A 27571-nucleotide genomic window follows, 5' to 3' on the forward strand; every position below is an offset into this window, starting at 1 on the left:
TCTCCCGTTTCTTAGCTACTGTATATCATGTGCTAAACATCTTAGCATACTGTATAGCATGTGCTAACATCTTAGCATACTGTATATCATGTGCTAACATCTTAGCATACTGTATATCATGTTGCTAACATCTTAGCATACTGTGTAGCAGACGCTACATCTTAGCTACTGTATCAGCTAACATCTTAGCATACTGTATATCATGTGCTAACATCTTAGCATACTGTATAGCATGTCTAACATCTTAGCATACGTATATCATGGCTAACATCTTAGCATATGTATATCATGTGCTAACATCTTAGCATACTGTGTAGCAGACGCTAACATCTTAGCAATACTGTATATATCAGTGCGCTAACATCTTAGCATACTGTATTATCATGTGCTAAACATCTTAGCTACTGTATAGCATGGGCTGCGCTAACATCTTAGCATACTGTATATCATGTGCTAACATCTTAGCATACTGTATATCATAAAAAAATTGCATGAATACAAACTTGAAATCACTGATTATCATGACCTTTAACCCCACACGGGGTGAAACTCCGCAAAACCAGTTGTGAGTAGCCTGATTGTCCCTTTCATATTGTCCATTTTACTTTGACCTGTCCTGKTTTTAGGACATTTTAGGATATATTGTTTGTTAACATGTCATATTCAAGTCAAAGAACAGTGTTTATTTTGTTAGGCTATTTGATAGGAGAAACGYGCCTGATGTAGCCTAAAAAGTGATCTTTCTACCGGAGGCTATTGGCTACATGATTTATGTTAGATCATTTTTTCACGGCACGTTGGTGGAGCGCTGCAGCAGGTGCGTCTCTCCAACAGCACCCCGGAGAAGCGTGCTGGGAATGGACGAGCTAAATATTTTGCACCCCCGCCTTTGACTAAATGGGCCCTGCTTATCACGGGGCGACATCAGCGCTCACCTAAATAGCCCATATGCCACTGGTTGAGAGAAATTGTCATTGTTTACGGGCAGAATTATGTGAGGTGTTATGTATTGTTGGATGTGCATCTTGGTCAGTTTAGCTCGGAAAATGCCGCCCTCGTCAATCTGCCACACCATGCGCCGCCTTATCCTGCATAATGGGCAGGCCGGCCCTGACTAGGCCTACTGTAATGAACACGAGGGGAGACAGAGAGCTGGTTTCAAGCGCAGGGCGYAGCAGGTGTGTATTGCAAAGGAGGAGGAAGGGAGCTGGGTCCAGGGCCAGGCAGAAGGTCATACACAGGGGGTCCAAAAGGCAACAGTACAGGCAGGGAAAAGGCTAGTAACGTAGTCCGGGAGATCAGGAAATAGGTAGATAACAGGAAATCCGATAGGAAATCCGATACAGGCAGGGAATTGGCAAAAGTCGTCATTAGTGAGGCAGGCAAAAACTATCATACATGGGAGGAGTGAATCACAGGGAAAACCAGCGCCCCTGAAAGCCATGTGTCACAAAACAAACAATACCTCACAGAACTAAATAGTGTGTGATAATGACATCCAGGTGTGTGAACAGGTGATTAGAATTCAGGCGATAGGGTGTTTGAGAGTGTGAGCTGGAAAGTGGGCTGGAAAGTGAGCTGCGTTCAGAGGATCTACGTGTTTGAGGGTGTGAGTTGGAAGCAGACATGTTAGCAGTAGCATTCCCTGTATCTACTTTAATTGGGAGAGTTCGGCAAAACAGCGAGTGGTTGCAGAAGCTAAATGAGAGGGTTGCGTTTGACACTGCCTCTCGATGRGGGGGAACATTCTAACCCCTGAAACTTAGAGCCTCCTTTGTTTGGGAGCCGGCTATGCCACTTTTAAGATARCGGGGCCTGGTTAGAGCGTTGGGCCAGTAACCGAAAGGTTGCTGGATCAAATCCCCAAGCTGACAAAGTAAAAATCTGTCGTTCTGCCCCTGAACAAGGTAGTTAACACACTGTTCCCCGGTAGGCCGTCATTATAAATAAGAATTTGTTCTTAACTGACTTGCCTAGTTAAATAAATGTTACATTCTAAAAAGTAAAAAATATCTGTGTCAAATAAATGAATTCCTCTTGCCTCAGAGCGATCATTACTGTCTCTTTTAAACAAAGGCAAGGAGCATTCTTCTGGCTGCGAGGGCCCGCGGTGAACAGTCTTCGACACCGACAGCACAGTGAAAGATAACGAAGGGAAAAAAGGGAAAAAAGGGAAAAAAGTCATAATGAATACCTCAGCAGTGCTAGCAGCTGTAGCTGTTCGTCTCACAATTAGTATTCAGTCTCACTCCAGGCGATTGATTAATGTATTCATCTCCGAGGGAACGAGAGAAGAAGAGGGGAGGGGTGAACAACTAATCTGAGTTATGCCTCGGTAGGTAAGCTCCTGGACTTTATCAGCCCGGGCCAGTAACGACAACCAAGAATGGATGTTTTTTCCCTACTTTTCTCGAAAACACGATATAGTGTGGTGTCAGTAGCTTCCCACCGGCAGCCATCAGAGAAGTCTGAAGACTACTAGTGTATCAGTGGTAAGCCCTATAGTGAATACTACGGGGTATCAGGACTGGGGGGGGATAACCGGCTTAGGGGGAGAAGCGATGAGCTAGCAACCTATGGACAAAGCTGGATGTGCGTTGTGCAGTTGACAAGGTAATTGAGGCGGCTATAGCRTTGCAGGCACCTTGCTAGTACGGAACGAATATGAGATAAGGTTTTGCATGGAAATTCCTCATTAAGAGCGAGAGGGGAATGGTGCTTATGCCACAGGAGTATAGGCCTGTTGAGAGAGGATATATTTTTCCCCTTAGCATGCACCTTCTGGCACTGTGGATGGGCTGCGGTTTCAGGGAAACAGATTGGAGGCAAATGTTGGCAAGCTGGTGATTGCAAAGAGAGGCAATAGGTTTACCGTAGTTGTACAGCGAGGGGTTGGTGTACATGTCGAGGCAGAAGTGCTCAAGTGAAGTGCAGAACATTTTGCTCTTGGCAGAACGCAATGACTTTCCTGGGGCTACATCCCAATTGTCCACCGAACCGGTTAGTAACAGCTCACAGGACGCAGACATCTGCAGAATATGGAAGAACTCGAGGCTATCTTCATGATCTATATTACATGGTGCAATCAGACGCATACTATGTAGCCTGTGGATCTGCACATTACAAATATAATTAGTATTCAACCAAATGCCTCCAGAGTCTCTATCCAATCTACTTTATTACAATTCACCTCCAAATATATACAGTCATGTACCGTACACTCCATGCCAGCTAAACTGGCCTGAAGCGAAGCAGGATGTGCTGCTGATGCTGCTGCTCTCCCCGTGTGATTGTACTTCCTGTGGAGGCTATAGCACGATATTGTCATGCGAGATTTGCTCGACACACGCTGATGAGGAAAGGCGCTAAGGGGGGGGGGGATAGGCGATCGCACTGATAAACAACATGTATGAAACATGTAGAGAGCACGGAGGGCGAGGGGAACCGGTGTTAACGGTGCGTGCCAATCACCACCTCGCCAAGAGAAGAGGATGGCTTTCAAATGGCCTCACGTTTCTAGTGTACGAACGAGGACTATCGTTCCTGATAAAAAGCTTGAGCTTCTACACATGTCTTTATCACCACTGTATTCTCAAATGGTAGAGCACCACTTTCTCGGCCTTCAACTCTCTCTGTGCAATGTGGATAACCAATGATAATGGTTACTGATAATGGACTACAGTGTCCTTCCTCACAGTCTTCACATGTTAAAGCAGCACCTTTTCACTTCTCCATTGACAGTGATCTCCCCATCTATTGGTCAGGTACACAATGTGTCTCATCCCCTTGTCCCACATGACAAGTCAATTGCTGTAAGCCCTATCATAACAACGATACTGTGTGCTATCATTACAATGACTCTTTAGTTATTGATATGATAGCACACAGTAGACTCTTTAGTTAAACAGCTCTGGTTCTGGCTGGTACTGGGACCCGCTCCATCTCCTTAGCCACATAGGGAGCTATTACATTAATCTGTCGAGACAGAGTCTGCCTCCCAGACGGCACCCTATTYCCTTATATAGCCCACTACTTTTGACCAGGGCCGCATATGCCCTGGACAAAAGTAGTGCACTAAATAGGGGATAGGGTGCAATTTGGGATGCAAGCACGAACTCAGGGAGGAGGGCTGTAGCTCTTTGTCCCACCAGGGAGACAATATACACAGAGTGAGCTAGCTCTTAGACAAATATAGCACTGAAAGTGAAACATGGCGGTTTGGGGCATAAGAGACTGTTGCCTTGTTATCACTGTAAACTGCAGGGCAGAAATGGGTTCTATAGGGAACTGCCTTTGATCCAGTCTTTTCCAAACAGGTTCTTACTTATATTCATGAAATATTCCTCTTTCTTCTTCTTCCTCTTCTCTCTCTGTCATTTGCGTCTAATTACTCCCTTTTCTTTATGCAGTCTCCATCCTCTCTTTTCTGGTTTTTGTAGAAATTCATTTTAAATGCAGATCTCTCAATTATACCTTCTACTTCCTCTCAATTCATCCCTCTAACAGTCTACAGTAATTCCTTCATTCTCTTATCCCTCCTCCATTCTCTATCCCTCCTCCATTCTCTATCCCTCCTCATTCTCTATCCCTCCTTCATTCTCTATCCCTCCTTCCATTCTCTATTCCCTCCTCCATTCTCTATCTCCTCCTCCATTCTCTATCCCTCCTCCATTCTCTATCCCTCCTCCATTCTCTATCCCTCCCACCATCTATCCTCCTCCTTCTCTTATCCTCCTCCATTCTCTCCCTCATTCTCGACCCTCCTCCATTCTCGAGCCCTCATCCATTCTCTTCCCTCCTCCATTCTCTATCCCTCCATTCTCTATCCCTCCTCCATTCTCTATCCTCATCCATTCTCTATCCCTCCTCCACTCCATCCCTCCTCCATTCTCTATCCTCCTTCCATTCTCTATCCCTCCTCCATTCTCTATCCCTCCTCCATTCTCTATCCTCCTCCTTCTCTATCCCTCCTCCTTTCTCTTATCCCTCCTCCCATTCTCTATCCCTCCTCCATTCTCTATCCCTCCTCCATTCTCCATCCCTCTCCATTCTCTTATCCCTTCTTCCATTCTTCTATCCCTCCTCCATTCTCTATCCCTCCTCCATTCTCTATCCTCTCCATTCTCTATCCCTCCTTCTATTCTCTATCCCTCCTCCATTTCTCCTCTCCCTCCTCCATTCTCCATCCCTCCTTCTCATTCTCTCTCCCTCCTCCATTCTCCATCCCTCCTCCATTCTCTATCCCTCCTCCATTCTCTATCCCCTCCTCCATTCTCCATCCCTCCTCCATTCCTCTAATCCCTCCTCCATTCTCTATCCCTCCTCCATTCTCTATCCCTCCTCCATTCTCTATCCCTCCTCCATTCTCTATCCCTCCTCCATTCTCTCGTTTCCTCATTCACTTGATAATTTTCTCTGTCTGTAACACGCAGGGATGTTGACTCAGTGCGTCTAACACGCAGGGCAGGGTTGACTCAGTGCGTCTGTAACACGCAGGGCTGGTTGACTCAGTGCGTCTAACACGCAGGGCTGGAGAGAGAGCGGAGAGAGCGGATTTCAGCAGAGCCCAGTGAGGCAAGGCAAGTGAAAGCTGATAATCCATGGAAGCGTGAGGAGAAGAGGAGACTGTCGCTGTAACAAGGGAATAGGGATTCTACTTATACCCCCACATTGAGAACATCAGACATCAGCGCTGCTCTGGTAACAAAGCTCTCCTGTCGTTTGAGTGGGTAAGTATCTGTGTACAACAATGGACTATCAGCATATATGAGGATATACTCGAGGTTTCACAAGGTTTCTCTATGTACGATATGGGAAAAAAAAGCTTATTTTGGACTGAGTACACTTCCACCCTCACCTCTGGTGTTCTAGAGAATAGCCCCTTGTTACCGCTCTTCCTGAGGCGATTCAAGGTGACAGASTAATGCTAGTCACACTCTGTAATAGTATTTTTGTGGAAAGATTTGGAAGCTCCGATGTTTTGGACTAGCACTTTTCTTTCACCTTGAATCGCCTCAGGAAGAGCGGTAACAAGGCACTATTCTCTCGACACCAGAGCTGAGGGTGGACGTGTACTCAGTCAAAATAAGCTTTGAGGTCTTTGAACAAAAATAACATAACAGAGACCACTGACACAAAGTGTGTGAGTGCATTTGCGTGTGTGTGTGTGTCCGCGGGCTTGTGTGTCTTAGCTAGACCAGTGGTTCTGCAGGTGGTTCTCGCCGGCAGAATTAAAGGGCCACTTGTTTCCAGGGCTGACTTAGAGAGAGCAGATGGAACCAGCTCTCCATCTCTCTCTTCTCCATCTTGTCCCACATTACTGCTGTCGCCCCATTCATTTTCTGCCAATTCATCTGACACACACACACACACACACACACACAAACTCCAGTGGTTAATTAATCAAGTGTGCTCACACACACACACAAACTCCAGTGGTAAACTTAATAGGTTGGACACTCGCAGCGCTTAATGAGCTCAGTCCAGATGTCTCCCCAGGCAACAGCGCATGAGTGGTTAATTAATCAAGTGTGCTCACACACACACACACACACACACACACACACACACACACCACACAACACACACACACACACACACACACACACACAAACACACAGACACACACACAGACACCTCAACACTACAACATCCTCTCAGAGTTAGAAGGGCTTTACATCAGATTATCCTCCCTTGAGTTTTTCATCCTCGGCTAAAGGACCTAAATCGCCTCTTGTTTTTTACTCAGGCAGTGGCGGGACAGCTGCTCGCCAGAGAGGACCTATCCCTGACTTCACAGTTCACACCTCGTAGAGTAGGAGACGGTGGGATTCGACACAGCTCTTTCCCGTCCCGTCATTGGCCTGYAGGCCTCAGTCGAGGTCATGTGACGTCTGCAGTCGGTCAATGTGATAATGAGATTTCTGTGGTGAGATATTAAGCGGCAGTATGCAGCCTTCAGAGCCTCAGCCCCTCACAACAGCCTTCAGTAGACACTTACCAGACCCCTGATGATTCGCCAGGGTTACTGTACATACGATAAATGCTGATGTGGGTGAGTCTGCCTTCGATCTTGCTGCAGTGTGTATGCAGACCAATGCTCCCTTAGAAGCGATGCAGTACACCACACTGCACTCATACAGGGATATGTCTCTTTTGTGTGCASTGCCACAGGGTAGGAGTAATGGTGTTTCTGTGTGACCTACAGTAACACCACACCCACAGCTCCCTCTGACTAGACAACCCCAAATAGACAAACCCCACAGCTCCCTCTGACTAGACAACCCCTAATAGACAAACCCCACAGCTCCCTCTGACTAGACAACCCCTAATAGACAAACCCCACAGCTCCCTCTGACTAGACAACCCCAAATAGACAAACCCCACAGCTCCACTTAGATAGGGCCAGCGACACACACACACTCACACAAATAGTGTTTTCTCTACCTTCTGTCCGGATGGTGAAGGGGGAGTCCCCAAGCCTCTTGGCTGAGAACTGGCCCCCCAGGGAGGTCATTAGAAAACACAGGCTGAAGAAGCCGATCCCCACCACAAATATCCTGGATGGAGGGATGGGAGGGAAGACAAGAGAGAGGGAGAGGGAGAGGAGAGAGAACGCATGGACGAAAAGAGGGAGGAGAAGGAGAGAGAGTGGGAGAGAAGTGATGAAAGAGTGCGGGAGGGAGGAGAGTGAAAGATTGTTGACGAGAAGAGAGAAGTATGAAGAGATAGGACGGAGGGAGGAAGAGAAGAAAGGAACAGTCAGAAAACAGATGACGGACAGCAGCACAGTAAAGAACATACATTAGGAAACACAGGCAATTAGACCGACCCAGCTGAGGAAATTAAAGTCAAAACGTCAGGGGCCATTTTAGTTCCCGTCTCCATCCCCCTGCTAACTGGCACCCCATYCAGGCATCCTCAGGTTCCCCAATTAGGGACAAGCAGCTCCTTCCAAAATACCTATAATTGATGTATTGTGTCACGCACACCAGAGATAAAGAGGAGGCTTCCTCCTTCATTCCCCAATGGGGCTAAACGAACGCTGCTGGCTGGCTGGCACATTCTGTAACGGAGTATGACAGTGAGTAGGGGAGGAGAGGAGTATACTTTACCCACGCTTCAATCTACCTCGACATCCCTGTATGTAGGGTACACTACAGTAGATAAACAACCGCCTCTACCCACCACTACTTTAAAATGTGCATGTTTACACAGCCAGATACAGTATGCCTCTATATTTATGTATTCTCAGAGCAAGTGCATTGGACCGTTATAGTACGTACAGTAGCAACTTATGCAGTGCTAGCCACATACTGTATGCCTTTGTTACTGTGCCAGCAGTGGAAAGCTAKGACTCACAATAGCGAGACAAATGATTGAATAATTCATACTGTAGCTTGACTCTGAAGCCGAGCGAGTGGAGTTTGCTGGAACGCTGGATTCGGTGAAGGTTTTGACCCACTCCATGAACAGTAAACAACATTGTCATGTGAGTTCAGATTTAACATACTGGGATAATTGCAAGATATTGAATGTAGAACGATGCTGTCAAGAGTGATAAAGAACGGCGGGGGGGGGTGGCTCAATCTGGCTTTCGAGTTACTCTTGTGATTGTGGAACGCGAAAGGTACAATTTAGAAATTGAGTGTTGCATCATCAGTTTTCCTCTTGTCGTGTCGGTCATTGCATACCTTAGAGAGCTATGTATAACTTGTCAGAATTGTCCAGATCAACCAGCCCATATCAACTAATGTTTGTTAGCCCATAGATTTTTTTGTAATGTTCGAGTCACTCAAATATCACATGAACACACATTAGACATGGCAAGATATACAGAAAGTGAGCTTAAAAAATTCCATATTTTGTCTTCGCCCCATGAAAAATATGTGTAGAATTGCAGGAAATAAGCTTTAAAACCTGCAAAATGTTCTCTCCGCCAACAAGAGGGGTATGAACAGTTTGTGTCATGAACAGTGCTTGTGCATATACAAATAGGAGTGTGCACCCAAAGGGGGGGCTCAGGATGTTCCCCAATGCTGGAAGGGGGGGCCTGAGCGAAAAGGTTTAGGAACCCCTGATTTAGACAGAGAGCATAATGACAGGATAAGAACCTGAGGTAGGGAAACCACAAAAATATCAGCCTMTCTAGAACGAACAGCATGGAGACATTCATTACTGACGTAGATATCTTTTTTTCCCCCAGGAAACTGGAACATTGTGAAATATTGAAATATTACATCCATCTGCTCCAGCATACTGTGCAGCACGTCTGGATGATTCAATCGCTGTCTGGGGGAGCGGAGAGCCGAATCCTGGAACAGATTTGAATCATATAACATATTTTTTTTATCTGGCGAGGGGGGGGATGGAGGAAGGTTTGATTACAGCAGGGTGTATCTTGGATTATCGTCCAGAAATCCTAACTGGRATTGGGATTATTTACCTGGCTATGACCATCTGGTCACWAAGCTATTTGAGAARGTCATAGAGTTGTGGGGTGCGTCCTAGTACTGTTGAATGACTTCATTTTCTTTTCCCTTTCCTTTGGGCCACTGACCATAGATAGGTACAGTCGTTAACAGTGGAGGCTGCTGGGAGAACGGCTCATTATAATGGTAGGAGCCGAGCAAATGGAACGGCATCAAACAGCTGGAAACCATGCGTTTGATGTATCTGATACCAAATCATTCCGACCATGCTGCTTCTACCAATCCGTTTCGTTCCGTTCAGTGAGTAAACTAAGGGAAATAAGGGGATAAGGACAGCAACGTAATACTATGTGGACGCAGCCAAACTCAGAGGGAACAGGAGCTGATTAAATGGAAAAAGCAAAGGGCTAAAGTCAACTTCTCKTTCTAATCCCTCATTTCCCAAACTTCTCCCTGTGACCTTTGGGCTTCTTCGGGCTCTATAATCCTGAACAGGGCCATATGGAGTGTGTGTGTGTGTGTGTAATGTGTGTGCGTGTGTATGCATAAGTATGCTTTGCCATGGGCGCGCGTACGTGTCCCTAATGCTTCTGCATGGAGATGCAGTGTTCTTTTCAATTATGTGTGCTTCGGAGTGCATGTCTGTCAAAGCACTGCGCCCCAGTCCCGTCTCAGCGCGATCGATTCCATCTTTCCTCCCTTATTGTTTATCCCTATTTCAAAGCCCCTCCGTGAGGGTGATAGAGGACCTGAGGGTGATAGAAGGCCTGGGGTGATAGAGGAGTGATAATAAAGGAGGATTAGACACAGGGCCTGCCGGACTCCTCTCTAATTAAAATGCTTAAAGTAAATGCTTGGGTCGGGTAATTGGATCAGACGCACAGATCCGCTATCTCCTAATTGGCTTGCCACACGTACCTGCGCTTATCAGATCTCGCCCCCAGGTTGATTGAAGTGAACCGGCGGTTGGGTTGTTTGGTTCTCAGCAGACTGTTTTCGAATAATTTGGTAGGCTGCTTTTCCTGCAGTCTTCCGCTTACGCTCATTGTTACTGATGTTAATGGGACAATTAGGATTGCCCTCTGTATAATGATTTTTTCATGATTTGTTTTGAATGTAGGCTAGTTCACAGAGGCAGACCAATTCTGATATTTTTACCACTAATTGGTCTTTTGAGGGTAGTTTATTTTTTCCCTGGTTTACATTCACTCTTCTGCTCGTATATTCCCTATAAGCAATGGCTTTACATACTTTTGTTATTACCCTAATAAAGTTTAGAAACCAAACCTTGTGAAGGTATGGTGTGGCTATTATTAAGCTTAGCTACTGCAGGCCTATGATATGAAGGCAGTGCGCCACGGCGCTCCAACTGACTCCGACAGTTGAACTTGAGGTGAGGAAGACTGTTTCAGGCCTACCAGAGTTACTCCTATAATCTAACAATATAATGCTTATCTTTATACAAAAATCTTTGTGTATATATGTATTTTTTAAATGAYAAATAAAAATAATATATATTAATCCAAACTGTGCAGTGGCAAATTGATGAATGGAAAGAGACATCCGTTACAAAACACTAAAAAGTTGAACGCCATTCGGAGATTGTCAAGCCAAGCCTTCGATACTGAGTAAGGAGGGATGTGTTTTCTGTTTGTCTAGATTGACAGTCTATTTAGTGTGGTGTTGAAGTGACATTGAAGTGCCCGAAGTCGATATACTTTGTTTCATTGGTTGTGTGTTGCATTGACACAAAAACCTGTTGGTGGAAAATTTGTTGCATATATTTTATATAATTAGACATATAGCATCAAAATGTTGATAATCTGCACACTAGGAGTTGAGGTCAAAGCCTTTGAACCAGAGAAAATTATAGGGGTTTATAAAAACATATTTTTTTTTTACAGAATGGAGAATTTACATCAATGTTAAGGACTGGGGCGTTTCTGAGAATAAAAAATTAACGGAATGGAGTTAAGCACAGGTCAAATCCTAGAGGAAAACCTGCTTCAGTCTGCTTTCCACCAGGCACTGGGWGATTAATACATTTTTCAACAGGACAATAACCTAAAACACAAGGCCAAATCTATACTGAAATGCTTAAAAAGAAGACAGTACATGTTCCTGAGTGACCGAATTACAGTTTAGACTTAAATCTACTTCAAATATATGGCAAAAACCTGAAAATGGTTGTTTAGAAATKATCAACAACCAATTTGGCAGAGCTTGAAGAATAAAAAAGAATAATAATGGGCTAATGTTGCACAATCCAGGTGTGGAAAGCTCTTAGAGACTTACCCGTAAAGACTCACAGCTGTAATCACTGCCAACSGTGCTTCTACAAAGTATTGACTGARGGGTGTGAATACTTATGTAAATGAGCCATTTCTGTATTTAATTTGCACAAGTTAGCAAAAATGTCAAAAAATATATTTTGCACTTTGTCATTATGAAGTATTGTGTGTAGATGGGCGAACAAATTATATTTAATACATTTTKAATTCAAGCTGCAACACAACAAAATGTGGAATAAGTCAAGGGGTGTGAATACTYTCTGAAGGCACTGTACTGTAGATATGATGGGGGTATTTTATACATGTTAACCATCTGCCATCCTTAGTAGTGCACCCGGATTTTCTCCGTTGTCTCGGCCTGTTTTAACCACTACAAGCATGCCCATAATATTCGCAGCCATCACTACGCTTGAAAATATGGAGAGTGGTACTCAGTAAAGTCAATTGCTTTGCCAAATGGTTTGCTGTATTACTTCAGTGCCTTGTTGTAAACAGGATGCGTTATTTTCACTGAGTTAACGTTAGTATTGTGGAGTAACTGCAGTGTTGTTGATCTATCCCCAGTTTTCTCCTATCACAGCCATAAACTCTAACAGTTTTAAAGTCACCATTGGCMTCATGGTGAAATCCCTGAACGGTGTATTTCCTCTCTCCGGCAACTGAGTTAGGAAAGACGYTTGTATCTGTGTAGTGACTAGATGTATCGAAAAACATGACTCAATTTTGACATTAGGGGGTATTGTGTGTAGGCCCTGGTCAAAAGTAGTCCACTATATAGGGAATATGGTGCMATTTGGGAATATGGTGCCATGCTAATGAAGCAAACCAAGCGATGAGCATCTTATTACCGCTCGTTAGCTCGCTAGGTTGATAATGCGCTTTACGCGCTTACTGTTGACATACGGATACAGCTGTGAACACGGGAACGTAATCTCTCATTTAATCTCGTTTCTCTGTTAGAGGAGGAGAAAAACAGCTGGTGTTGTCGGGAGACTCCGTCAACAGATTACCAAACACACTCACGCGCATGCAGGATGGTGGGTGAGAACTCCCATGCAGGCACACGTACTGCTGCCAATTTATCCGTTTATTGCAATATAATTATGGTCAGGGATTAGGTGTAGCCTATAGACATGCTGGTCATTCAATACATTAATTCTCGTCATTGATTAGGTTAAATGACAAATAACCTTTAAGTTGAATAACAATTATAGGTTGGGCTTTTAAAAAGAAATGTGCTATTCCATGACAATATATTCATTTGTAACACATATGCCGGGTGTTATAAATGAATACCAAAGCCGAGAGTGGAAATATTAGGCTACACATTCTTTGTCTCTTACCTGAAAGGTTTGAACGTCACAAGCCATCTTCTAACCATTATTTTACCGTCGATGTTGCCAGTAATCATTTCCCAAAACACGCAACCAAACAAGCGACCCCCGACATCGTTAACCTCGCAACCTGGGCCTCGACTAGGTGCTGAAACTGCTGCACGCCGCCTGCGTTTTAGGGATTCAACGTTTTAGGGGTTCAACTCCGAGAAAATAGTCAGATGTAAGATTTTATCCTTAAGTTTTCGTTTAATTGAATCCGCGAACAGTATCTTAAACCAGAGTTCTGACTTCTTGAAATCTGAGCGAAGTCTGTGTTTTTAATCCTACGATTTATATTGCTTTATGTCACTTTGCAAATAAAAAAAAATGCTCGATTTTAGTCGCTGCAGATTGTCCGGGTAACTGGAACGATATGGTCTGGTTTGACGCGTATTAGAGCAGCATTCCTCAAAGCAGATGTGGAAGAAAATTTWGACCGAATCAGTTGATTTCTCTGCAACTTGGTCTCCAAAATCCCTGTCCCCAATATGTACTGCTGGACACTCAGAGAACGAAGTCTATTGGGTGCCTTTCCTCTCTGAAGAAAGCAACGAACTAATGCGCGTCAGAGCGTTTGTCCCACGTGTCCTTTGGGGGCTTTACTCAACCTCCTTTCCACGCGAGTGCTTTTGGGTGTCTGGTTCGGGAGGGTTGAGAAATTGAGGTGCGTTTGATAGTTAGGCTGCTACCTTAAGCACACGTTTCGTTATAGCGCCATCTACGGTTATTGTTCAAAACACATTGTGCCACCAGTGACATTTATATCAATTAAAGTGTTGTTGACTTTGATAATTATTGTGCAAAAATAGACCATTTCGTTACCATGCCTTGCATTGGTAATTTTATAATATTGCATATTGTAAAAACTATTTGTCCGGTAGCTCTTTCAAAACAAATATTTTTGTAAACTACTCATATTCCAATGTCTCTTCAAAGAAATGCCACGCTGATAGTCCATCCAGCGGCGGAGATGTTCACCCTCCGTTATAGCTGTCGCTGTCTATTTCAGGACCATGGACAGCGACCAAACTCTACATCGATTCGGATGCAACAGTGACACCCAGCGGTCACTTSAACGGCGAACATGGATTCGCTTCATAATAACGAMATTCCCTTATATTATACTGCAATGTTGCTTCATTGGTAAAGGTGTTTATATATGCATCCATAATTCACTGAGTTGTCCTCTATTAAGGTAAGAAGTTAGTGGTTTGATTAACTAGAAACCTGTAAACTGACACTGAATTTGTGGCATTTCATCTAGGGAAGATACAGTAAGTCGTTAAGCTGCTCAAACCGCTGTACGTGAAACTATCATCAGAATTGAATCTGACACACAATAAGCTATAAGACTACTCTGCACATTCCCTGTGGGCCTAGAATGGGCCGGGGTATAAAAAAAAACAMCAAAAAGAAGAGAAAATCCTATTCAGACACATCACAAGTCCCATCACACTTTCCAGCTCTCTGAATCACTGGTGCAGTGGAGCAGAAATCAGCACAGAGCGAGTCAGTGAGAGCAGATCTGTAGGGGCCCAAATGCAGATGACAGAAAAGAGAAATCTCCAGCCCAGTCATGCATGAGAGAGAGACACTGATGTGTCATTTTGACTGACAGGCAGCRCATTGGCCCTCCAAATGAAGGTACAGTATCACTGGTTTAGGGACTCTGTCTTGGTCTATTCTCAGTCTGTTGTGGAAAAAACACTATTGTGAATTAGGGATACCTGTTATGATAGGGATACCTGTTATGATAGGGATACCTGTTATGATAGGGATACCTGATTAGATTTTACACTCTCTACCGAAATGCACAGGAAGTGAATGAACTTTCCATATTGTGCGGCATACTCCTGTGGCTGACCATGTGTTGCTTCCAGCCTGTCACAAATGGATAACAAAATATAAGTCTATTATATCCTTTCCATGTCCCCTGCAAATACTTGTGGATGTTTGCACAAACACACACACACCTCCATGAGCGAGAAAAGAGGTCAATGCAGTCTAAAGATCATTCTGTCACAGACATACACYCATTTGCTCTGCAGTGGCACGGGGCTCCGCTCCTCACAGTGGGCACAAATAACCCTTAACGGTTTACTGAGGCACGTAGGGTTATGGCTAAACCTGCTCCGTGTACAGTTCTGCACCATAGTGGATCCAACCCAATGTTCAGTACCTGCTGTCATTCTGGTACTCAACGCACAATGGCAACCATCATTATAGCCGCAGACTGTGCAAGAGTGTRTAAAGCCCTGGTCCTTGTCAGAGCATTATGCTTCAGGGATGTATAACATTGAAATCAGCATGACTGGTGTCATCCATATACCATACCAATACAGTGTAACAGTAGGCAGAGACAGGAGGGAGTATGGTGCCAGCATCAGTAACAGAGGAAAGAAGCCATTTAGCTTTTTTTGRAGCTAGAGAAATTATCAGGGGCCTCATTTATAAAAATAAAAAAAATAGATTTATACTTGAATTTAGTCGTAAGTTCATTTCCGACAGTGTRCTTACGTTCGATTCATAAAAGATASTTGCTTACGCAGGTTTTAAGAARCCCATTTGTAATTTACGCACCTGTGATCTGTAAATCTCAAAGGACCTTAAAATTGACGGCACCTGCCCTCCAGCAGTCCGATGGTGCGCTCTACAACCGACCTTGTTCTGCCGTGCGCCAAATTGTAGCGCATTTCCTCTGCTGTTCTGGGATAAAAGGGAGTGAAAGCCACGTTTTCAGTGGATARCCCCAGTCACCTAATAGGGTAACACACCTAATCGTTGTGTTATATTATTTTGCACAGTTAATGGGCTATTATACACTTTTATTTTTTTAAATAACTCACCGAGAAGCCACCCGCCTCCACTCTCACCAGCTTCTAGACGCAGGCCTACTCTGATGTGGCACAGAATGAATGAGTCGTGCGTACACCCTGGCCACTTGGAGATTACATTGAGTAGTCGCATACAGGCATCACAAATGATCTGAACATTCAATGAATGGAAATGATTCCTGTTAACATATACATGTTCATCTACAGACGGTGCGCGTAAGGCAATATGCGTGCAATCAACTGCACCTATGACCCCTGGGAAATTAAATTAGCGGACAAACTCGGCTTTCTCGCGCGTCTGTTCGTCGGCTGTAAATGGGAAASTAATGTATCTCGTGGACAATACGTGTGGAATCGCCTCGATCTCCTGCGGCAGGATGCGGCTGAATGATGGCTGTGATATACCCATGGATCATCATGCGCAAAAAAGTCATTCCGGTCTCTCCCTTCGGTCTCTCCCTGAAAACTCTCTCCCTTCTATAAGCACGGTTTTCAATGTCTTCCAATAATGCAAGAACAGCCATGGTTACTTTTTTCTAATTTGACACACTATTTATAGAACATCCATCCTGTTTTTAATTCAAARCACCTAGCGTCTGGCAATTAATTCCTCACACCTTTAATTGATCATTCTTAACAAATTGTTCATATAGCTAACGCAAAGTTCACTACAGGCKTGGACGTAAATGCGTCCCAATCTGCAATACTCCTACATAACCAGCAGGAAAATCACTTATGTCAAGTCTAGACTTTGCGTAGAGATAAGATAATTTCCATGTCAAAGTATGGTTTTATTAATAACTACTTATACGTGGTTTTCTACGTAAGTCATACTTAAGATCAAAATTGATCGTAAGTCCGTTTTATAAATGAGGCCCCTGATTTCTGACGACACAAGTCGTCTGTGTTCTATTACCAAGGGAAACAAAGCCTATGAAATAGTATTTGTCTGGTGGTGGATGGTAAATCACTAACTTGCAGTTGGCTAGATTGTAGGCTTCTGGACAGGGCTGATAACCCTGTGTTGAAAAGGAGAAGCTGTTTGTGTGKTGAAAAGGAGAAGCTGTTTGTGTGGTGAAAAGGGAGAGCGAATTGATTTGTGTCAAAGGCTTCCTCGCTTCTCGTTTGGTTTGATTTGAACAAAGAGMAAGAACACAGGCCATGCAGAACGTCATTTTAAATCCGTTGTTTTGCCAGCCAAAGATGACAGTTGAGGTAAGGTCGATGTTGTTGGCTGGGGATACTCTGTTTTGAATAATGCACAGTGATCACATACTCTACKGCCAATGTTACCGATCTAATTTAATTCACAATGGCACCTTGAGGAACTCTACAGCTTGGAATGTGCTTTCACTGCTGAAAGGCTTTTTCCGTGGTATGTTAGTCCTGTAAATAGAAACCATACAGGAGAGTGGAGTTATGAGAAGCAGATTGTAATCTAGTATAGCATTTGTAGACAGAGTACACACATGATCCATATGTCCATGTTTGCCTTGGGATCTAGCTAGTTGACACACGGAGCACTTCAAGTAAGCTTTGATTCTGGGCTCAATGCAAAGCCAAAACTAAACTCAGCCCAGTTTAGGAATCCTCACTRTTGTGAATTAGGGAGACCTGTTAGGATTTTACCTGCACTAATTTGAACAGAGGATGAAAGCAATATTAYTATATATATATTTTGTAATTAACTAGGCAAGTCAGTTAAGAACAAGTTCTTATTTACAATGACAGCTTAGGAACAGTGGGTTAACTGCCTTGTTCAGRGGCAGAACAACATATTTCTACTTTGTCAACTCAGAAGATTTGATCTAGCAGCCTTTCAGTTTCTGGCCCAACGCTCTAACCACTTGGCTACCTGTCTAGCAGGTGAGCACTGTTACCTGTCCAGTCCTTTGTGATGGGGTAAAGGTTACATAGGAAGAGCGAAAGGAAGCCTATTTAAATGATCAGTTTAATTTTCCTCGTCCTCCCTCTTCTCCTTGCTCCCCTAATAAAGACTGGCTAATTGGGTGTCTGAGAGTCGAGATAAACAAACAAAAACAATTAATTAAGACTGAACTGTAATTGAAAAAAGTAGCTAATGAATAATCGTTAATCATTCTGGSTGCGTCTTAAATGGCATCTTATTCCCTATACAGTGCACTATTTTGACTAGGACCCATAGGGCTCTGGTCAGAAGTAGTGCACTAAAGAGTGAACAGGGTGCTATTTGGGATGCAAACTCTGTTCCCTCCTATCCGACCATTCTATCGTTTCTCATTCCAACAGCTTTGTGTTCCAATTAGCAATCTCTTTCTTTGGACTAACGGATGTAAAAAGACGGGGAGCGATACAGACAAATGGAGGGATGAACAGAATCGATTGAGTAGTGGAGAAGAGACGTGTAGAGAGCAGACGTAACAATAACGGACATTGATCTATTTGTAATGAATGAGGGAAATCAGTGGGAAAGGGGAATACCGATCAGTTTACAACTGAATACATTCAACTGAAATGTGTCTTCACATTTAACCCGTGTGTGTGTGTGTGTGTGTGTGTGTGTGTGTGTGTGTGTGTGTGTGTGTGTGTGTGTGTGTGTGTGTGTGTGTGTGTGTGTGTGTGTGTGTGTGTGTGTGTGTGTTGTGGTTCGGGGTGTTTTGTGTGATTGGGTTCCCGATCCTTTCACTTATTTATATGGCAATCCAAGATTGTGAGCAGTCGGAAGTGTGTTTGTCTTGTCCCGTCTTATCCCATGACCTTACCTCAACTAGTTTCTTCGTATATATCTAATCTCACTTTATCCACTTTCCATCTACAAACTGAATATACTTACCTGCAACCCGCCTCTCCCCAATGTGGTACGGATCTGCTGTTTTTATACTTATAATTGGAACCCCCATCAGAAGCTAGCCAGCTCACTATTCTGTCTGTAGTCCATAGCTACCTACCTAATGCGTCTTCACCGTTAGCTTGGACACCAGCCAGCTTTAGCTCAGTCAAAACCTGCCAGTCAGCACAGCGCGATATCAACCCAGAGCATATCGACTGCTTTCTCTACCACATTGCCGGATTCCTGCGCAAGCTCTGGACCATTACACCGGATCATCGCAGCTAGCTAGATGCAACCGATGTATTGCTGGCTAATGCCTCTGTCTGAAGCAAGCACCAGTTAGCCTTGAGCTAGCCTCAAGCTAGGCCCATCTCCCGCTAGCCGAGAGGTATACCAGCTAATTCTTGGGCTACAATACCTCTTTTGCCAATTGGCCTGGACCCTTTGTTGCCGACACGGAGCCCCGCGATCCATCACGACTGTCTGCCGACGTAATCGTCCGATGTGGTTTCAACAGGATGTTCCGTTCGGATGTCCCGAAGACCCATCTGCTAGCCCCGGCCCGCTAGCTTTCTGAACGCCGTGTCTCCCACTCACCTAGCGTAGTAGCACACTACCGAACGGCTCCCTGACTCACCTATTGCTGCTCATTGGACCCTATGATCACTCGCTACACATGCCTCTCCCTAATGTCACACCTTATCTACTGCTGTTTCGGTTAGTTATTGTTTTATTTCATTGTAGAGCCCCAGTCCTGCTCAACATGCCTAGATAGCTCTTTTGTCCCACCCCCCACACATGTGGAGACCTCACCTGGCTTAAATGGTGCCTCCAGAGACACAATTTCTCTCATCGTCACTCAATCCTACGTTTACCTCCACTTGTACTCACATCCTACCAACCATTTTGTACATTATGCCCTGAATCTATTCTACCATGCCCAGAAATCTGCTCCTTTTATTCTCTGTTCCCGAACACACTAGACGACCAGTTCTTATAGCCTTTAGCCGTACCTTATCCTACTCCGCCTCTGTTCCTCTGGTATGTAGAGGTTAAGCCAGGCCCTGTAGCCCCCAGCACTACACCTATTCCACAGGCACTCTCATTTGTTGACTTCTGTAACTGTAAAAGCCTTGGTTTCATGCATGTTAACATCAGAAGCCTCCTCCCTAATTTGTTTTATTCACTGCTTTAGCACACTCCGCCAACCCTGATGTCCTAGCCGTGTCTGAATCCTGGCTTAGGAAGGCCACCAAAAATTCAGAAATGTCCATCTCCAACTACAACATTTTCCATCAAGATAGAACTGCCAAGGGGGTGGAGTTACCCGCAAAGTTCTGTCATACTATCCAGCTCTGTGCCCAAACAGTTCAAGCTTCTACTTTTAAAAATCCACCTTCCAGAAATAAGTCTCTCACTGTTGGCGCTTGTTAATAGACCCCCCCCCCCCCCCCCCCAAGCCCAGCTGTCCCTGGACACCATATGTGAATTGATTGCCCCCCATCTATCTTGAGAGTAAGTACTGTTAGGTGACCTAAACTGGATATGCTTAACACCCCGGCCGTCCTACAATCTAAGCTAGATGCCCTCAATCTCACACAAATTATCAAGGAACCGACCAGGTACAACCCCAAATCCGTAAACATGGGCACCCTCATATACAGTGGGGAGAACAAGTATTTGATACACTGCCGATTTTGCAGGTTTTCCTACTTACAAAGCATGTAGAGGTCTGTAATTTTATCATAGGTACACTTCAACTGTGAGAGACCGAATCTAACAAAAATCAGAAAATCACATGTATGATTTTAAGAAATATTATATATGCCAATATTATTCTGATTTCATGATATGTTTATTGCCTCCAATAGATTCCACTACCAACATAGAACTCCTCCGGCTCATCAAAGACGTAGGGCCTGTTAGTTTTTCTTAAGAAACCCTCCTGTTCTCCACTCATTACCGTTATTAACTGCACCTGTTTAACTCGTTACCTGTATAAAAGACACCTGTCCACACACTCAATCAAACAGACTCCAACCTCTCCACAATGGCCAAGACCAGAGAGCTGTGTAAGGACAATCAGGGATAAAATTGTAGACCTGCACAAGGCTGGGATGGCTACAGGACAATAGCAAGCAGCTTGGTGAGAAGGCAACAAACTGTTGGCGCAATTATTAGAAAATGGAAGAAGTTGAAGTTGACGGTCAATCACCCTCGGTCTGGGCTCCATGCAAAATCTCACCTCGTGGCATCAATGATCATGAGGAAGATGAGGGATCAGCCAGAATACACGGCAGGACCTGGTCAATGACCTGAAGAGAGCTGGACCACAGTCTCAAAAGAAAACCATTAGTAACACACTACGCCGTCATGGATTAAAATCCTGCAGCGCACGCAAGGTCCCCCTGCTCAAGCCAGCGCATGTCCAGCCGTCTGAAGTTGCCATGACCATCTGGATACCAGAGGAGAATGGGAGAAGGTCATTGTTCTGATGAGACAAAATAAGCTTTTGGTCTAAACTCCACTCGCTCGTTTGGAGAAGAAAAGGATGAGTACAACTCTAAGAACACCATTCCCAACCGTGAAGCATGAGGGGAACATCATTCTTTGGGGATGCTTTTCTGCAAAGGGGACAGGACGACTGCACCGTATTGAGGGAGGATGGATGGGCCATGTATCGCGAGATCTTGGCCAACAACCTCCTCCCTCAGTAAGAGCATTGAAGATGGGTCGTGGCTGGTCTTCCAGCAAGACAACGACCCGAAACACACAGCCAGGGCAACTAAGAGTGGCTCTGTAAGAAGCATCTCAAGTCTTGGAGTGCCTAGCCAGTCTCCAGACCTGAACCCAATAGAATATCTTTGGAGGAGCTGAAAGTCCGTATTGCCCGCACAGCCCCGAAACCTGAAGATCTGGAGAAGGTCTGTATGGAGGAGTGGGCCAAAATCCCTGCTGCAGTGTGTGGCAAACCTGGTCAAGAACTACAGGAAACGTATGATCTCTGTAATTGCAAACAAAGGTTTCTTCTACCAAATATTAAGTTCTGCTTTTCTGATGTATCAAATACTTATGTCATGCAATAAAATGCAAATAATTACTTAAAAATCATACAATGTGATTTCTGGATTTTTGTTTTAGATTCCGTCTCTCACAGTTGAAGTGTACCTATGATAAAAATACAGACCTCTACATGCTTTGTAAGTAGGAAAACCTGCAAAATCGCAGTGTATCAAATACTTGTTCTCCCCACTGTCATCCCTGACCAACTTGCCCTCTAAATACACCTCTGCTGTCTTCAACCAGGATCTCAGCGATCACTGCCTCATTGTCTGTAATGGGTCCGCAGTCAAACGACGACCCCTCATCACTGTCAAACGCTCCCTAAAACACTTCAGCGAGCAGGCCTTTCTAATTGACCTGGCCCGGGTATCCTGGAAGGATATTGACCTCATCCCATCAGTAGAGGATGACTGGTTGTTCTTTAAAAGTGATTTCACCATCTTAAATAAGCATGCCCCGTTCAAAAAATGTAGAACCAGGAACAGATMTAGCCCTTGGTTYACTCCAGACTTGACTGCCCTTGACCAGCACAAAMACATCCKGTGGCATAATGCATTAACATCAARCAGCCCCCGCGATATGCAACTTTTCAGGGAAGTCAGGAACCAATATACACGGTCAGTTAGGAAAGCTACGGTTAGCTTTTTCAAACAGAAATTTGCTTACTGTAGCACTAATTCCAAAAAGTTTTGGGACACTAAAGTCCATGGAGAATAAGAGCAGCTGCCCACTGCACTGTGGCTAGGAAACACTGTCACCACCGATAAATGTACGATAATCGAGAATTTCAATAATCATTTTTCTAGGCTGGCCATGCTTTCCACCTGGCTACCCCTACCCCGGCCAACAACTCTGCACCCCCCACAGCAACTTGCCCAAGCCCCCTCCCCCCGCTTCTCCTTCACCCAAATCCAGATAGCTGATGTTCTGAAAGAGCTGCAAAATCTAGATCCCTACAAATTAGCTGGGCTAGACAATCTGGACGCTCTCTTTCTAAAATTATCAGCCGAGACAGTACTGTGCAGCCGTCTTCATCGACCTGGCCAAGGCTTTCGACTCTGTCAGTCACCGCATTCTTATCGGCAGACTCAATAGCCTTGGTTTCTCAAATGACTGCCTCGCCTTATTCACCAACTACTTCTCAGAGTTCAGTGTGTCAAATCGGAGGGCCTGTTGTCCGGACCTCTGGCAGTCTCTATGGGGGCGCCACAGGGTTCAATTCTCGGGCTGACTCTTTTCTCTGTAATTATCAATGATGTTGCTCTTGCTGCTGGTGATTCTCTGATCCCCCTCTATGCAGACCCTCGTAAAACTGACTTTCCTACCGTTCTTTGACTTCWRCGATGTCATTTACAAAATATCCTCCAACTCAACTCAGCAAATTGGATGCAGTCTATCACAGTGCCATCCATTTTGTCACCAACACCCCATATACTACCCACCACTGCAACCTGTATGCTCTCGTTGGCTGGCCCTCCCTACCCATTCGTCACCAAACCCACTGGCTCTAGGTCATCTATAAGTCTTTGCTAGGTAAAGCCTCGCTTTATGTCAGCTCACTGGTCACCATAGCAACACCCACCCGTAGCACCCGCTCCAGCAGGTACATTTCACTGGTCACCCTCAAAGTCAACACCTCTTTTCCACCCCAGTATCTCTACTTGCACATCATCATCTGCACATCTATCAGTGTTAATGCCAAATTGTAATTATTTCGCCCCTATGGCCTTTTAATTGCCTTACCTCCCTAATCTTTCTACATTTGCACACACTGTGCATAGATTTTTCTWTTGTGTTATTGACTGTACGTTTGTCTATCCCATGTGTAACTCTGTGTTGTTGTTTTTGTCGCACTGCTTTGCTTTATCTTGGCCAGGTTGCAGTTGTAAATGAGAACTTGTTCTCAACTGGCCTACCTGGTTAAATAAAGGTGAAATAAAAAAAATAAAACAGCATTATGATGCTTTGAGACAATAACTTATCAATGACCCAAGCCCAGCTCAGTTAATCCCTACCATTGTGTCGCTGAATCATCATAATGCTTTAGCAAATGTACATTACACCAGGGGCATTGGTAGACACAATGGAAGTAAACTAATTTATGTCCCTCTAACTGCCCTGAATGCCTCTGCTGATCTTACAGTTGTACAATTGTATGCAGCAATCGTGCCTATGAACCAGATTCATGCTGTTAGCACTGTGGCGGTGTGCCCTAGTACGAAGTCCACTGTGTGCGGCTCACCCTGCACTAACATAAATAACACGAGAATATCTACTTCTGCTAAGCTTCCCAGTAAAGCAATGAAAACAAGCAAGCATTACAGAAAAGTGCTCAAAATAGCCCATGTTAACATACAGTTCAAGTCGGAAGATTACATACACTTAGGTTGGAGTCATTAAAACTCGTTTCTCAACCACTCCACAAAATTCTTGTTAACAAACTATAGTTTTGGCAAGTCGGTTAGGACATCTACTTTGTGCATGACACAAGTCATTTTTCCAACAATTGTTTACAGACAGATTATTTCACATATAATTCACTGTCTCCTCATCTTAAACAGCACCGACCGCCACTGGTTTCAATGGTGTGTGTGCTGTAGTTAGAGAGGGTGGGCAATCATCAGACTCATGTTACAATCACAGCAGGAGGTGTTGAAACAGGCCTACCTCAGTGTCATACAGCTTTGTATTATTCCAACCCTCACCTGCGTAGTGAAAATCTGAATTACGAGGGAAATGAGCTTTGGTTGGTTAATTTCAGAGGAGATGTAGAGGTGTCATCCCCTGTCTGTTGTCACACACAGCATGGAGACGACAGGACACCTGAGAATGACTGTCACATACTACTCAGCCACTGAGAGAGCTGCATTCTGCCATACTGGGACCACTGTGTGTGTGTGTGTGTGTGTGTGTGTGGTGTGTGTGGTGTGTGTGTGTGTGTGTGTGTGTGTGTGTGGTTGTGTGTGTGTTGTGTGTGTGTGTGTGTGTGTGTCGTATAGAGTAGTGTGAGTGTGTGGGAGAGTCCAGTGTGTGTGCACAGTGTCAGTGCAAGACGAAAAAAGGGTCACACTCTTCCTGGGGTCCCCGGCTAAATGAAAGCAGTTATACCAATTTTAAAAACATAACAATACATTCATAACAGATTTCAAAACACACTAAGTGTGTGCCCTTAGGCCCCTACCCACTACAGTACCACACATCTACAACACAAAATCTATAGCACGTGTGTGTATAATGCGTATGCTATCATGTGTGTGTATGCATGTGTCTGGGCCTATGTTTGTGTTGCTTCACAGTGCCCGCTGTTCCATAAGGTGTATTTTTATCTGTTTTTTAAATCTGATTCTACTGCTTGCATCAGTTACCTGATGTGGAATAGAGTTCCATGTAGTCATGGCTCTATATAGTACTGTGGAGTCATCTACATAGATAGACACACTGGCTTAACTGAAAAAAGTAAAGCCAGTGTAGACAGCTGCCCTGGGGAATTCCTGATTCTACCCAGATTATGTGGAGAGGCTTCCATTAAAGAACACCCTCTGTGTTCTGTTAGACAGGTAACTCTTTATCCACAATATAGCAGGGGGGTAAAGCCATAAACATACGTTTTTCCAGTAGAAGACTATGATCGATAATGTCAAAAGCCACACTGACGTCTAACAAATAGCCCCCACAATCTTTTTATCATCAATTTCTCTCAGCCAATCATCAGTCATTTGTGTAAGTGCTGTTCTGTTTGAATGCCCTTCCCTATAAGCGTGCTGAAAGCCTGTTGTCAATTTGTTTACTGTAAAAATAGCGTTGTATCTGGTCAAACACCATTTTTTCCAAAACTTACTAATGGTTGGTAACAGGCTGAATGGTCGACTATTTGAGCCAGTAAAAGGGGCTTTACTATACTTAGGTAGCGGAATTACTTTTGTGTCACGCCCTGACCTTAGAGAGCCGTTTTTATTTCTCTATTTGGTTAGGTCAGGGTGTGATGTGGGGTGGCATTCTATGTTTTGTTTTCTATGTTTCTGTATTTCTGTGTTTTGACCGGTGTGGTTCTCAATAAGGGACAGCTGTCTATCGTTGTCTCTGATTGAGAATCATACTTAGGCAGCCTTTTTCCATCTAATGTGTGGGTAGTTATTATTTTCCTTGTGTGTTTGTGTGCACCTCGGTTGCGTCACGGTCTTTGCTGTTTAACTGTTTGTTTGTTAAGTTTTTCACTCCTATTAAAAGATGTGGAACGACATGCACGCTGCGCCTTGGTTGTTTTATGACAGGGAGTTTGAAGATAGCGAGCGTGACATTTTGGCTTCCCTCCAGGCCTGAGGGCACACTTTCTAGTAGGCTTAAATTGAAGATATGGCAAATAGGAGTGGCAATATCGTCCACTAGTATCCTCAGTAATTTTCAATCCAAGTTGTCAGACCTCGGTGGCTTGCATTGTTGATAGATAATAAGTTTTTCACCTCTTCCTCACTCACTTTATGGAAATCCAAATTACAATTCTTGTCTTTCAAAATCTGGTCAGATATACTTGGATGTGTAGTGTCAGCGTTTGTTGCTGGCATGTCATGCCTAAGTTTGCTAATCTTTCCAATTAAAAACATTAAAGTAGTTGGCAATATCAGTCGGTGTTGTGATGATTGAGCCATCTGATTCAATGAATGATGGAGCTGAGTTTGCCTTTTTCCCCAAATTCCATTTAAGGTTCTCCAAAGTGTTTTACTATTATTCTTTATGTCATTTTTTGTTTCATAGTGTAGTGTCTTCATCTTTTTATTCAGTTTAGACACATGATTCTCAATTTGCAGTACGTTTTCCAATTGGTTGTGCAGCCAGACTTATTTGCCATTCCTTTCGCCTCATCCCTCTCAACATACAATTGCTCAATTCCTCATCAATCCATGGGGATTTAACAGTTTTACAGTCATTTTCTTAATGGGTGCATGCTTATTAGTAACTGGGATAAGCAATTTCATAAATGTGTCAAGTGCAACATCTGTTTGCTACTCATTACACACCACGGACCAAAAAATATTTACATCAACAACATAGGAATCACTACAAAACTTATTGTTGACAGCTTATACACTATATAAGGCCCAGCCTTTGGAACTTTGGTTTTCCTAGATATGGACACTATATTGTGATCACTACAATCCGATGGGTCTGGATACTGCTTTCAAGCACATTTCTGAAGCGTTGGTAAAGATGTGACCAATACATGTTGATGATTTCATTCCTGTATACTGTTTTTAACTACCCTGGCAGGTTGATTGATAACCTGAACGTTTTACTATGGATATAGATACTTTTGGGCCTGTTTCCTCCAGCATCTTCACAAGGGCCTTTGCTGTTGTTCTGGGATTGATTTGACTTTTCGCACCAAAGTACGTTCATCTCTAGGAGACAGACGCATCTCCTTCCTGAGCGGTATGACAGCTGTGTGGTCCCATGGTGTTTATGCTTGCGTAGTATTGTTTGTACAGATGAACGTGGTACCTTCAGATGTTTGGAAATTACTCCCAAGGATAAACCAGCATTTTGTTTTTGGCTGATTTCTTTGATTTTCCCAGATGTAAGCAAAGAGGCACTGAGTTTGAAGGTAGGCCTTGAAATACATCCACAGTTACACCTCCAATTTACTCAAATGATGTCAATTAGCCTATCAGAAGCTTCTAAAAGCCATGACATAATTTTCTGGAATTTTCCAAGCTGTTTAAAGTCACAGTCAACTTGTGTATGTTAACATCTGACCCACTGGAATTGTGAC

The 27571-nt window shown here is 44.0% G+C and overlaps 1 protein-coding gene across 1 annotated transcript in view; it reads right to left on the reverse strand.

Annotated features, from left to right (window-relative positions):
- Positions 1–13714, reverse strand: part of LOC111975806 (alpha-1,6-mannosylglycoprotein 6-beta-N-acetylglucosaminyltransferase B-like) — an 80245-nt gene extending 66531 nt beyond the window's left edge. The window contains exons 1-2 of the mRNA XM_070448275.1: positions 13066–13714; positions 7447–7559 (exon numbers count right to left, since the gene is read on the reverse strand). Of these exons, the coding sequence (XP_070304376.1) occupies positions 7447–7559; positions 13066–13133 (181 nt within the window). The 5' untranslated portion in view covers positions 13134–13714. The remainder of the gene's footprint in view (positions 1–7446; positions 7560–13065) is intronic.
- Between the last annotated feature and the right edge of the window lie 13857 nt (positions 13715–27571).

The sequence above is a fragment of the Salvelinus sp. IW2-2015 genome, linkage group LG1, assembly GCF_002910315.2.
Source record: "Salvelinus sp. IW2-2015 linkage group LG1, ASM291031v2, whole genome shotgun sequence".
In the NCBI taxonomy this organism is placed as follows: domain Eukaryota; kingdom Metazoa; phylum Chordata; class Actinopteri; order Salmoniformes; family Salmonidae; genus Salvelinus; species Salvelinus sp. IW2-2015.